This window comes from Hyla sarda, chromosome 3, assembly GCF_029499605.1.
Source record: "Hyla sarda isolate aHylSar1 chromosome 3, aHylSar1.hap1, whole genome shotgun sequence".
NCBI lineage: Eukaryota > Metazoa > Chordata > Amphibia > Anura > Hylidae > Hyla > Hyla sarda.
In genome coordinates this window covers 248729086-248743807 of record NC_079191.1, presented here as the reverse complement: position 1 = coordinate 248743807, position 14722 = coordinate 248729086, and the positions used below count along the sequence as shown (strand labels likewise).

The window sequence follows — 14722 nt, the reverse complement described above, 5'->3', positions numbered from 1 at the left end:
ATCCTTGTAGAAATCTGCAGACATGGTGGGGAGATTCATCAAAACCTGGGCAGAGGAAAAGTTGACCAGTTTCCCATAGCAACCAATCAGATTGCTTCTTTAAGAAAGGCCTCTGAAAAATAATAAGTAATCTATGTAGCTGCTTTGGGCAACAGCTCTACTCTTTCTTTTGATAAATCTCTCCATATGACTTTTCCTGGCAGCCTTCTTTTAGGGGAAACTTTTTATTTCTATGTGCAATGGTGAGACTCAGTCAGTTAGATCCTGTGAAAGAGCTTGCTATTTATATGGCAGGAGTGCTAAGATCATCTTCTAGTTTGTATAACTTGGGCAAAAGCAATTTACTGACAGCTAAGAATAGGGTAAGAGCCCTACCAGTGTGGATTAACAGCATCTGCCATATATCAAAAAAGGCTCACCCGTAAGCGTGCGTTCACACTGAGGCATTCAAGAGGAATTCATGAGGCATAATTTCGGTCAGGAAATTGTTGCCTTCTGTCATTTTATCCATCAAGCGGAATTCAAGCAAAATTCAAGCGGAATTTCCATGCGGAAATGAAGAGGAATAAAGGAGGATGCTATTTAGGCTAGGTTCAGACTACGGAATTTCCGGGCAGAAAATTTCCGCCCGGAGATTCCGAGTGCGGCCAGCGCTGCCTGAATCAGTCGGCGCTAGGACCACACGGACACTGCAGTCTCCAATAGACTGCAATGTGTTCCGCACGGATTTCCGCCTGAAGAAAGAGCAATGCCTTTCTTCAGGCGGAAATTTCCAAGCGGATTTTCCGTTCACAAATTCCGCTTCTCAAATTCCAAAGTGTGAATTTGTGAATGGAAACCCATTCACTACACTATACATTTTAGCAAGCGGAATTTCCGCCTCCAATTTCAAAGCGAAATTGCAGGCGGAAATTCCGTAGTCTGAACCTAGCCTAAATCTACTTTTCTGAATTCCGCTTGAAAAAGATGTCGGGCAGAGTTTTTTTTACCATTGACTTCTATTGGATTCTGCTCGCGGATTGCGCTTGAAGAATGAACATGTTCTTTCTTCAAGCAGAAAGGAATTCAGCATCGGAATTCTGCTAGCAGAATTTCCACAGTGTGAACAGGACAACAGAAAAAACATTAATTTGGAGAGGAGAATTCAAGAGGAATTACCGTATTTTTCGCCCTATAGGATGCACCGGCGTATAAGACGCACCCAATTTATAGGTGCAAAATCTAAAAAAATTAAGATTTTGAACCCAATAGTGGTCTTCAACCTGCGGACCTCCAGATGTTGCAAAACCACAACTCCCAGCATGCCCGGACAGCCGTTGGCTGTCCGGGCATGCTGGGAGTTGTAGTTTTGCAACACCTGGAGGTCCGCAGGTTGAAGACCACTGCATAGGAGGTAATACTCAAGTGTCCCCGCCGCTCCGGACCCATCACCGCTGCCCTGGATGTCGCTCCATCGCTGTCGCTGTGTCCCCGTCGCTCCGGAACGTCTCTGCTGCCGGCCGGGTATCCTCGCTCTCCGTCGCCGCCATCACGTCGTTACGCACGCCGACGCACATACGCGACGACGTGATGACGAGGAAGGAGAGCGCCGGCCATACAGGGGATCCCTGAACGGAGAAGACACCGAGGAGGCAGGTAAGGTCCCTCCCGGTGTCCTGTAAGCACTAACCCGGCTATTCAGTCGGGCTGTTCGGGACCGCCGCGGAGAAATCGCGGCAGTCCCGAACAGCCCGACTGAACAGCCGGGTTAATATCACTTTCCCTTCAGACGCGGCGGTCAGCTTTGATCGCCGCGTCTGAAGGGTTAATACAGGCCATCACCGCGATCGGTGATGTCCTGTATTAGCCGCGGGTCCCCGCCGTTGATGGCCGCAGGGACCGCCGCGATAGGGGTGTATTCGCCACATAAGACGCACCGACTTTTTCCCCCCAGTTTTGGGGAAGAAAAAGTGTGTCTTATACGGCAAAAAATACGGTACTCGAGTAAATTATTCTTGAATTGCTTAATGTGAACGCACCCTCAAGGGGGGAAACACCTGGTTCAGATACTGCTTTTATTTTCTGTAGTTATTTTGATTGCCAAATGTCTACCTAATGTGCAGAATACTGAGGAAAAGAAACCTGGAGGAGGCATTTATCAAGACTATATAAAAAGGAGATTGGGGGGCTCACACTAATAAATGTGAAAAAAATATATGCCGAGGTTTCTGCATTACACGTAACCCACGTGTCAATAGTGCAGACAATAAAGGGAAATGAATGCAGACCTCAAGGTATATATTTGTATGTGGAATGCAGTGTGTAGTTGTGAAAGACTAGTAATAGGAATACAGAAATTAGTTAGAATAGGACTGGTTGTATATATAAGAGTATTTTATTAAATTGCACAGAATAGTCCAAGCAGGGCCCTTGCTGTGGATTAGATGACAAACAGGTTTATGCAATGATAATAGATCACAATGATAGTATTAAAAATAGATACAAATAAAATTAAATAAAGATAAATTCAAAAATAGTTAAAATAGTTAGTCCATATAGCAGCCACCTATTGAATTAGATAGGAGTTATTGGTCTGTTGCTGGCCGTATCTCAGAAGACTTTGGCAATAGCTTTGTATAGCAAGTGTAACAGATAGTATCAAAGTTTTTATCGTAGGTTGCAACAATAATTAATAGTTGTAGGTAGATAGTTGTTGGTGCTTCTGCACCACTCACCACTCCGTATTCCTGAGATGGTAGCCCCTGATGTGCTGGGCTCTGTGGCACAGACTGGCTCTGCCCGGCGGCCGGCCCGGTGCGTCTGTGCGGTAAAACCTCAGGGTTCCTCCGATGGTGTGGAGAATATTGCGGCAAGCAGCTGGGGTGAGTGGACGCAGGCAATGATTGCCCAAATGCCGTATGTGGACGGCGTTCTCGTGGTGGAGTAAGCACGTCCCAGTTGGTCTCAAACAGTGGTCCCTAATGCAGGTGGTTCCAGCTGTTGCAAATCTGGATAACTTGAATTGAATCCTATAGGTGGTCATTATGGTAGGGTAGAGTGCTAGACACGTTTCGGGGAGACCCCTTTTTCAGTAGCTATTGAAAAAGAGGTCTCCCCGAAACGCGTCTAGCACTCTACCCTACCATATTGACCACCTATAGGATTCAATTCAAGTTATCCAGATTTGCAACAGCTGGAACCCCCTGCATTAGGGACCACTGTTTGAGACCAACTGGGACGTGCTTACTCCACCACGAGAACGTTATATATACAACCGGTCCTATTCTAACTAAATTCTGTATTCATATTACTAGTCTTTCACAACTACACACTGCATTCCACATACAAATATATACCTTGAGGTCTGCATTCATTTCCCTTTATTATTTATCAAGGCTAAACTAGCTTTTTGCTCAGTTTAGAGAAAAAAAAGCTGCGGGTAAAGTAGCGGCCGTGCGCCAAATCTATCAATTGCCGCTGGCCGCAGTGCCACCCAGCTCATCAATATTCCTCCCCTCCCTCCGCCCCCCTTTTGCTTCTCCCCGCTCTGTAATGAAGAAAGAGGGGAGGAATATTGATGAGCTGGGCGGCGCTGCGGCCAGCAGCACTGACGTCAGAGTGCCAGTTAGCCTGGCCGGTGGCAGCTAGCACCTCATCTGCATATTCCGAAAATAGATGATAACGGCCAAACGGCGTGGCAGATCCGGGCACGGTAAGGACCAAACTGATCAGCGTTCCCCGCACTACCAAGCCTGTACCACTGGTTAGTGCGGGGGAAGAAAGCTGACAGTTTTCCTTTAATTATAGGATACACACAAAGGTTTTTTTTTAAACTTGCACTCCTCATGCCTGACCCATAATTTGACTCACAGACAGCTTCTTCTGGGGCAAGTTCTAGTTTGACTATGACATTCCTGGTGCCTCTAGTGCTCAGTAGTTTATATAGCTACCAGCAGCTGAAGAGCCACATTCAGGTCCCTAGCTACTGGTTGGGGAACACTGTTCTAGCAAAAAATGTCATTACTATAATGAATAGTTATTTTTTCATGACAAAACAGAGACCTATTGGAAGGACAACTACAGTAGAGCTATAGAAGGTAAATGGATGAATGACCTATCTGTTGTCTTAGCCATATGTTTTGGCTTTCACTACTCTTTGCAGAAGCTGTTTTTCTGAGTTTAAAGGTGATTTTAGTACGTACAAGGCAGACAGTAATGGACATGCTTAGGAAGGATCTGCAATTGTCTTGGGGCTAAATTGCTATGTCTTCAGATTACCATAATACTGTGGCTAGCTTTTTGTGAACGGGTATTTCCTGTTTGAGTTTTTCTTTTTTGCCTACAAATCCCATAATTCCATTTTTCTCCCTCCCACACATCAGCCACCCCACCCATTGAAACATAAATGAGCTGCAACTGTGGTAGCCCTTGGGGGGGGGGGGGGTGTTGGTAGTGGGGGTATTGTTTCGGTAGATGAGGGGTTAATGTTAACCCTATAGTTCGTGACGCCAGGCTGAGGGCTAGTATGCTGAGGTAATCCTCCGGCCTATCGCCGCCCTTCATAGAAACGACAGGTGCATGTAATGAAATGACTGAAGGTCCACAATGTACTTGAACTTGGGTAACTTTACTTAAGTGCTTGTGGTACATCCAATGAATCAGGAATACAGTCTTTATATAGCTCAATGACTGACAATTGTTGCGGACCTTGAAAAAAATTAAAGTATTTCTCCCTTGTTTATACTGTTTTTTGTTATTATGTTTGTGTGTTATGTGTGTATAAGTATGTGTTTTTTTATGTGTGTTGTGATTATGTATATATGTATTTTCTTACCTTTTGTGAAGATCCGGAAGCTGGCCCCTTTTTCTTCCAGCGGCTTGCTGTGTAACCTCGGCCTCCGCCATGTTGTGTTCGGTAAGTGGGATGTCGGGGGGGGTGTTTCTGACGTCCTAGGCGAATCTTTTCTTCCTGTTTCTTCCGTGGCTCAGCGACGAACCTGCGGTCTCTTCTGGCGCATGCGCAGGTAGTTTTTTTTTTTTTTTTTTACCAATAAAGTTTTTTTTGTCTTATTGACAAACTGTCTGCGCTTGCGCGAAGCTACGCTACTCGCGCATGCGCAGACAGTTTGTCAATTAGACAAAAAAAACTTTATTGGTAAAAAAAAAAAAAAAACTACCTGCGCATGCGCCGGAAGAGGCCGCAGTTTCGTCGCTGAGCCACGGAAGAAACAGGAAGAAAAGATTTGCCTCGGACATCAAAAGATAGGAAGGACAGAAGCAAGAACACCCCCCCCCCGACATCCCACTTACCGAACACAACATGGCGGAGGCCGAGGTTACACAGCAAGCCGCTGGAAGAAAAAGGGGCCAGCTTCCGGATCTTCACAAAAGGTAAGAAAATACATATATACATAATCACAACACACATAAAAAACACATCCTTATACACACATAACACACAAACATAATAACAAAAAACTGTATAAACAAGGTAGAACCCCTTTAAAGTCTCTGAATTTAGGGTAATTATTGCAGATCCGTCCGGATTTAGGGGATAGATAAGGTCCGGTGATCTTGCAGAGTGCGTGGGGATTAATACACTCAGAATTTAGAAGTTATCGGCCGTCGCCGCAAGGTTCAGGCCTAGACTCACTGATCTCAGCAGTGCAGGTGCTTCTTGCTTGCTTGAACAGGAACAAGAGCCCAAGAGAGCTGCTTACAGCTTGGCTGCACAGGAACAAGAGAGCGAGAACATGGCCGCCGCTCCCTTATATGGGCAGGGAGCGGGGCTAATCTGATTGGTCCGAACATCCGTCATTCACTGTTACAATGAGTGATGGGATTGACTACGTCACAAGGACCTCCAAAGGTCCTAAAGCAGAAATACCATAGAGTTCACTTAACCATGTGACCCGCAGGTCCTGCTACGCTATTGACAGGTAATTAACTATTTATAGGGCATTTATATAATATTTACATGCTTCCTAAGTAAGCTATTGGAGCAATAACTATCTGGATGAGAGGTGACTAGGGGTGAACTAGACAATGGGGACCCCGACTTCCTAGGGACTCTGGCTAAGGGGACCCACACACGCAGGTACCGAACAGGATACGGCACCGGGACACCACACAACCATTCAAAAAAAAACTGTGGTTTTCAATCAGGGTGCCTACAGCTGTTGCATTAGTTGCATATTGATCTCTCTCCCACCAAGTGATCTCTCCACCCATTGAAGCAGACATGCTCCCTGTCATCAGCTGACTAGTGAGACAACAGTCATTTTGTATGCTGTTAAAAATAAATATTGGAGTGAAAATCACAGAAGAATTGTGATAAAACCATCACACATAGGTACAGAAACTATATTATGAACTACACTAACTTTACAGCCCCTGTAGCATAGTCAAATAAAATTCCTGGAATACTCCTTTAACCCCTTCCTGCAAATGGACGTTTATGGACGTCCAGTTTTCCTGTGACTTAACGCAAATGGACGTTCATAAATGTCCAATACATTTTCTAACACCATGTCCGGTGGCATGGTGATAGAAACATCATTGCAGCTGTTCTGGACAGCTGACCGATGACACTATGCAGCTGGGGACCAATCAGAATGGTCCCCTGCTGCTGATCGTTGTCATTAGTCAGTCAGTTAGTGACAGACTAATGACAAGGACTTGCGGGGTTCGGGGCTGATCGGGTCTCTGGTGACCCCTTAGCCTGGAAAATAGGGATGATCGGAGCTATCAGTTGTAGTTTAGCAACATCTGGAGGGCCACAGTTTGGAGACCACTGTGCAGTGGTGTCCAAACTGTAGCCCTTCCAGATGTTGCATAACTACAATCCCCAGCATGCATGGACAGCCAAAGGGCATGCTGGAAGTGTTAGTAGTATGCTTCCAGCTGTTGTATAACTACAAGTCCCAGCATGCCCTTCAGTTGTCACTGCATGCTGAGAGTTGTAGTTTTTGCAACGGCTGAAGGCACACTGGTTGCGAAGTTTGTTGCCTAACTCAGTGTTTCACAACCAGAAAATTTGCTGCATCTCAACCTTGAAGCAAGCAACTTACTGTAGACCCCCTGCCCGTTTGTTACTTAACTCAGTGTTTCGCAATCAGTGTGCCTCCAGCTGTGGCAAACTACTACTCCCAGAATGCACTGATAGACCGTACATGCTGGGAGTTGTAGTTTTGCAACAGCTGGAGGCACACTGATTGCGAAACACTGAGTTAAGTAACAAACGGGCAGGGGGTCTACAGTAAGTTGCTTGCTTCAAGGTTGAGATGCAGCAAATTTTCTGCCGCAGCTCAAACTCCCAGCGGGAAACTTGCTGTAGACCCCGCCGTGTAAGTGTACCCTAAAAACACTACACTAATACAAAATAAAGTGTAAAACACCACATATACACATACCCCTACACAGCCCCTCCCCCCCCCCCAAATAAAAAGAAAAAATTTCTCATATCACACTGTTTCCAAAACGGAGCCTCCAGCTGTTGCAAGACAACCCCCAGTATTGCCGGACAGCGATTGACTTTCCAGGCATGCTGGAAGTTTTGCAACAGCTGGAGGCATCCTGTTTGGGAAACACTGCCATAGGGTATTTTTGGTATCGGAGGTAAGTGTAATTCTTGCATACGGGTCCGTCCCTATTCAAATCCCTTATTTAGGCCTCACTTTGGAGCGCTGTCTTATTTCAAGGCAATAGTTTAGGGCCACATATGGGGTATTTCTGTACTCAGGAGAAATTGCCTAACACATTTTGGGGAGCTTTTTCTCCTTTTACCCCTTATGAAAAGGCGAAGTTGGGGTCTACTCCAGCATGTTATTGTAAAAAAAAAAAAAAATTAATTTTTAGACTAACATGCTGGTGTTGTTCCATACTTTTCATTTTCACAAGACGTAAAAGGAAAAGCAGACCCCCAAAATTTTAACGCAATTTCTCCTGAGTACAGAAATACCCCATATGTGGACATAAAATGCTCTGCGGGTGCACAACAAGGCTCAGGAGTGAGAGCACACCATGTACATTTGAGGTGATTTGCACAAGGATGGCTGATCGTTACAGCGGTTCTGACATAAACACACAAAAAAAACACCCACATGTGACCCCAATTTAGAAACTACACCCCTCACGGAAAGTAACAAGGGGGTATAGTGAGCCTTAACACCACACAGGTGTTTGACGAATTTTCGTTAAATTTGGACGGGAAAATGAAAATTTTGTATTTTTTCACTAAAATGCTGGTGTTATCCCAAATTTTTCATTTTCACAAGGGGTAATAGGAAAAAAGCCCTCCAAAATTTGTAACACCATTTCTTTTGAGTATATAAATACCTCATATCTGGATGTAAAGTGCTCTGCGGGCGATCTGCAGGGCTCAGAAGAGAAGTAGCGCCATTGGGCTTTTGGAGAGAGAATGTGTCTGGAATTGAAGGCCACGTGTGTTTACAAAGCCCCCATAGTGCCATAACAATGGACCCCCCCCCCCTCCACATGTGACCACATTTTGGAAACTACACCCCTTATGTAATGTAATAAGGGGTGCAGTGAGCATTTACAGGTGTCGGACAGATTTTTTGAACAGTCATCCGTAAAAAGGAAAAATTAAATTTTTCATTTGCACAGCCCACTGTTTAAAGATCTATCAAAGGCCAGTGGGTGTAAATGTTCACTGCGCTCCTTATTACATTCCGTGAGGGGTGTAGTTTCCGAAATAGGGTCACATGTGGGGGGGGGGTCAATTGTTCTGGTAGTATGGAGGGCTTTGTAAATGCACATGACCCCCGACCTCCATTCCAAACAAATTCTCTCTCCAAAAGCCCAATGGCGCTCCTTCTCTTCTGAGCATTGTAGTGCGTCCGCAGAGCACTTTACATCCACATATGGGGTATTTCCATACTCCAAACTCCATACTCCAAACGGGGTTACAAATTTCAGGGGGCTTTTACTCCTATTGCCTCTTGTAAAAATGGTAAGTTTTGGGGGGAAAACTGTATTTCAGTGAAAAAAAAATGTTTTTCATTTACACATGCGACTTTAACAAAAAGTCGTCAAACACCTGTGGTGTGTTAAGGCTCACTGTTCCCCTTGTTGTAGTTTCCAAAATAGTATGCCAAGTGAGTTTTTTTTTGCTCTTCTGCCATCATAGGGGGTTCCTAAATGCGACATGCCCCCCAAAAACCATTTCAGCAAAATTTGCTTTCCAAATGCCAAATGTCGCTCCTTCTCTTCTGAGCATTGTAGTGCGCCCGCAATGCATTTGACACCCACACATGGGGTATTTCCATACTCCGAAGAGATGGGGTGACACATTTTGGGGGGAATTTTCTCCTATTGCCCCGTGTAAAAATTTAAAATTTGGGGGAAAACTAGCATTTTAGTGAAAAAAAATTTATTTACACATCCAAATTTAACGAAAAGTCGTCAAACACCTGTGAGGTTTTAAGGCTTACTGTACCGCTTGTTAGGTTCCTTGAGGGGTGTAGTCTCCAAAATAGTATGCCACGTTTTTTTTTTTTTTTTTGCTGTTTGCACCATAGGGGCTTCGTAAATGTGACATGCCCCCCCAAAACCATTTCAGAAAAACTCACCCTCCAAAATCCTATTGTCGCTCCTTCCCTTCTGAGCCCTCTACTGCGCCCGCCGAACACTTTACATCCACATATGAGGTATTTCCTTATTCGAGAGAAATTGGGTTACACATTTTGGGGGGATTTCTCTCCTTTTACCCCTTGTAAAAATTCAAGAACTGGGTCATGTGAGTGTAAAAAAATGCAGATTTTGAATTTTCTCCTTCACTTTGCTGCTATTCCTGTGAAACACCTAAAGGGTTAACACACTTACTGAATGTCATTTTGACTACTTTGAAGGGTGCAGTTTTTATAATGGGGTCATTTATGGGGTATTTCTAATATGAAGACCCTTCAAATCCACTTCAAAACTGAACTGGTCACTGAAAAATTCAGATCTAGAAAATTTTGTGAAAAATTGGAAAATTGATGCTGAACTTTGAAGCCCTCTTATATCTTCCAAAAGTAAAAACATGTCAATTTTATGATGCAAACATAAAGTAGACATATTGTATATGTGAATCAATATATAATTTATTTAGAATGTCTATTTTCCTTACAAGCAGAGAGTTTCAAAGTTAGAAAAATGTAAAAGTTTTACATTTTTCATGAAATTTTGGAATTTTTCACCAAGAAATGATGCAAGTATCGTCGAAAATTTACCACTATGTTAAAGTAGAATATGTCAGGAAAAAACTATCTCGGAATCAAATTCATAAGTAAAAGCATTCCAAACAGTGGTCAGATGTGCAAAAAAATGCTCTGGTCCTTAAGGTAAAAATGGTCTTGGTCCTTAAGGGGTTAAGGATGGAGTCCTAAGCAGGGACCTCTTTCTTTGCACAATTTAGCAATTAATAGTTTAAGATTGTAACTTCTAGTTGATGTTGTCATTTATAGATTCTTCAGACAGATCTTCTTACACATTTTTAGCTCTGTCCTGGTGGGATTTTTAACATATATATGTACATGTCAAAATGCTAAATTGTATTTTTGAGCCCTTTCATCCATCTTTGCTCTTGCACACCCCCCTTATACTTCTGCTCATTCATTGGACGTTCATCCACACTGAGCCTGAATTATCCTCGCACACAGAAGTGGGAGGGGGAGTAAGCAGTGCTTGCCTCAGTCACTGTGCACAGTCACAACCCTCAGGCTGCACATCAGCACATTGCTCTTTCCTTATTCATATACCATTGTGTCTTTATTGTCTCTGGAGTATCATCAGTTTTTCACCCTCCCTAACTGTTTTATAGGGGGAGGTAAAAGGGATTTGAAGACGTGAAGATGGCGGCAGGGATGAGCTGGCATCAGCAACAGCATTACTACGGTGGAGGGGCTTCTACCAGTACTGCCAAGTTTGTGCCCTCATCTCCTGGTGTGATGGCTCATCAGGCTGGACTGAGTATGGAGTATACTGCAGAACTGCACCTTAAGATGAGCAAGAAGATTGCACAGCTGACTAAGGTAACTAGCAGTTTTGCAAAGGGTTAATGATGCTGGAATGCAAAGTAGTGTTGGCCTTTAAAGCGTTGACTTCTCATTTCACTCATGAATTGTCTGCTGATGTCATAATCAGCTCTTACTGATAAAAAAATGTGTATATATATATATATATATATATATATATATATATATATATGTATTTCTTTTTCTGTGTGTTATTTTTTAATAGTTTTCAGACGTGACGCAAATGTTTACTTTGGAGAACTTGAATTCGGTCAGGTCCTGACTTGCTCTAATCCCTTGTGCTGTGACAATATCTGGAAATATGAGTTCACCAAAGTATCTGTGCTAATCTTGACTAATAACTTATCAAATGAGATGTCGCTTCTGCATAAAATAGAAGAACATTTTCTCAGCTCCGGCATGAATCTCGTTTTCTCTACAGATCTGCAGATTGCATTTAATATCGCTCACAAAAGATTTGACAATCAATACGTTGATATTTCTGCTTGTATCTCACAGTCATTTGTATGCATTTAGCTGTCCATTCTCATAAGAATAACTTCTTATTAGGGTAATATTTGTTTCTGAAAGTGTTTTGTCGGAATTGACAGCGAGTGATACCTAAGTGATGGGAGAACATACCCATTGCTTTAAATTGGCCTATCCATTATGTAACTAAAGCCACATTGAACGTTAAGCCAATTGTATGTGGTTTTACGTCCAAAGCCTAACACTGTCATTAAAGAAAAGTATTCATAGCATTTTATGTTTTTCTTTACTTTCTTTGTTCACCTGTACTATGCTTTATGATACAGTTGAATGTGAACTGGACGTGTATATATATATATATATATATATATATATAGTACCCCCCCGACCTACGATGGCCCCGACATACGATAATTTCAACATGCGATGGCCTCGCAGCATCAACATACGATGCTTTTGTATGTCGGGGCCATCGCATAAACGGCTATCCGGCAGCGCAGACTGCTTCAGCTGCTGCCGGATAGCCATATACGGTGTCCCGTGTGGTCCGCTGACGATCCATTACCTGTCCTCGGGGCTCCGGCGCGTCCTCTTCGGGATCCTCTTCATCGTCGGCACTCTCCATCGTCGTCATCACGTCGCTGCGCACGCCGTCCCTTCATCCAATAGGAGCGGCGTGCGTAGCGACGTGATGGCGGCGACGGAGAGCGAGGATGCCAGGGAAGCAGAGGCCTTGCCGGAGCGTCGGGGACACCCCAGCGATGCGGCTACAGTGATGGAAGGCGACATCCAGGGCAGCGGTGACGACCGGTGACGGTCCGGAGCGGCGGGGACAGGTGAGTACAACTTCCTATATCAGTGGTCTTCAACCTGCGGACTTCCAGATGTTGCAAAACTACAACTCCCAGTATGCCTGGACATGTCCGGGCATGCTGGGTGTTGTAGTTTTGCAATATCTGGAGGTCCGCAGGTTGTAGACCACTTTCTTATACTTTACATTGCACGGATCCCTCAACAAACGATGGTCCGTTTGGAACAGATTACCATCATATGTTGAGGGACCACTGTATATATATATATATATATATATATATATATATATATATATATATACACACACACACACACGCACACACACACCAAAAGAACACTCGGGTTGTGAACTGGGCCTAAATTGAATCAGTTCTGTGAGGAACAGGGGATTGTGAAAATGAAGCAGAGTATTCGGGGGAATTTAAGCTTCTTTGTAGAATCCACTGCTGCACCTTCCAGATTACAGGCTTTCACTTCTGACCATAATGTAAATTGCATTCACAGACTATAGACTGTCTTACATGGCTTGAGGACGGATTAGTAGAGCAACCACTGGGAATTTCATATTCTACTAATATCTTGATCTATCTAAGTGTTGCTTCAGACCAAATCCAGAAATAACATTAAACGAGTGAGAAGATTCATATGTATCTCCCATTATGAAGGAGAAAGTAGTAAAACGATGATATTCCATAGTTTGGCCCATTTCTCTTACAGACTTGTTTGCTCAATGACTTTCCTCCATCTTACTATATACAGAGCCTTATATAAAAGGCAGATTACATAATGGACAGTAAAGCATGCATGCATTGATTTCTGGATACATTTGGCAATGCCGTTTTCCGTTTGATATACTCTTGTATTTGTTTTCATCCCTTGTTCAGATTTATTTACCTTTTAAATAGTTTCTCCAATTAATGGCTCTGGAATATCAATGTGCAGATTTTTTGTAATGCATTTTTCGTGGCACTGGAACTACTGCTAAAATAATCGACATGAGACATTATATGATAACTTTTCCTAGCAGCTAAAGCCCACGAGTACCTCCAGTTGAAGATGGCTTGTGTGGATATTGTCTTTTACACCTGACTTCCTCTATGGAATGCTGAATACCCAGAAGGCCAGTTACTGCCTGTCTTTTATCAGGAAAAATGGAGACATGTAGATGGCCCTTTTGTGTGCTGATAATAACATACACATATTTTTTCCTGTTTCTTTCCATGGGGTTATGCAGCATGATTTATATAGCTATAGCAAGATGGTTCATTGGACTGTACTTTTGTGCTGAAGTATATACAGTATATTTGTAGGAGATTTGGGGAGACAGGCAGCTGAAAAGCTTGGACAAGGGGGCATGTATGTATAAATGCATATTAGCCAGAAGGGAAATCTTAGCTGTCTTGCCATCCAGGCTCAGTGGAACGTCAAGCTCAGCTCAAGGGTTTCTTACTCAAATGCACAAATTATGCTGGCATAGAGAAGAAACCCAGATTCTATAAATGTTAATGTGTGAGAAGGCTGAGTACATCACTCATGATTTTACTATATTGGGCTGCCATTTGGTTAATATTTGGTAGTTACATTAAGAACCATCTGGTTCAGTATTATACTGGAAGAGCGCACTGTTTCCGTGTGTTTATCATTCTGACATCATCCCGTCAGACACTATGACCTAGATATATCAAGGGTACTAAGCATTAACACTTATTAACTCCCAGTTATATGAATGAGCAGGAGAGATGACATACTCTCATATATTTGGCCTACATACAACTAGTGTCTTAAAGAGATTCTGTCACTAGGTTTATGCGGTCCGGTCTGAGGGCAGTATAAACTAGTGAGACAGACCCTGAATCAAGCAATGTATCACTTACATCTTTTCATGCAGCATATCTCATCAAATGAGTGTTTATCTCCTTCACAACCACCATAGCGGCTGTTACTCCTTATATGCTAATTGACATCTGTCTTTCTGTACACAGTATAGGCAGAAAGCTGTCAATCAGCATCCAGTGGGCGGTAGGAGTGGCTGCTGATAAACACCCAGGAATACTTGTCGCTTGCACATCATGGCATGTCTAGTGTGCTGCACTTGGGGTTTAGAGGATAAAAGCAGATTTTATAAGATCTGCTGCATGAAAAGATGTAAGGGATACATTGCTAGGTCTCTGTCACTAGTTTACGCTGCTTCAGATAAAACTGCCTGAACCTGGGACAGATACCTTTTAAAGTAGAGCTCTGCCAGCATAACAACAAGTCCTTTGCTGGTATCTTTAATCATTTCAGCTCTGGGAGAGAAAACACTGGCGATGCTTAGAATTCCTTCCACTTGCTTTTTGTAGTACTGCAGGTAATACTATGAATCTCTTTGACAGTAAGTAGATCAAGTGGTGTCAGCTATTCACAATGTTACTAAACAGCAT

The 14722-nt window shown here is 43.2% G+C and overlaps 1 protein-coding gene across 6 annotated transcripts in view; it reads left to right on the top strand.

The window, feature by feature from the left end:
• FAM184A (family with sequence similarity 184 member A) overlaps positions 1–14722 on the top strand; it is a 282305-nt gene that overhangs the window by 30465 nt on the left and 237118 nt on the right. For all 6 annotated transcript variants that reach the window (XM_056566444.1, XM_056566439.1, XM_056566442.1 and 3 more), the window contains one exon: positions 10805–11015. In XM_056566444.1, the coding sequence (XP_056422419.1) occupies positions 10836–11015 (180 nt within the window). In that variant the 5' untranslated portion in view covers positions 10805–10835. The remainder of the gene's footprint in view (positions 1–10804; positions 11016–14722) is intronic.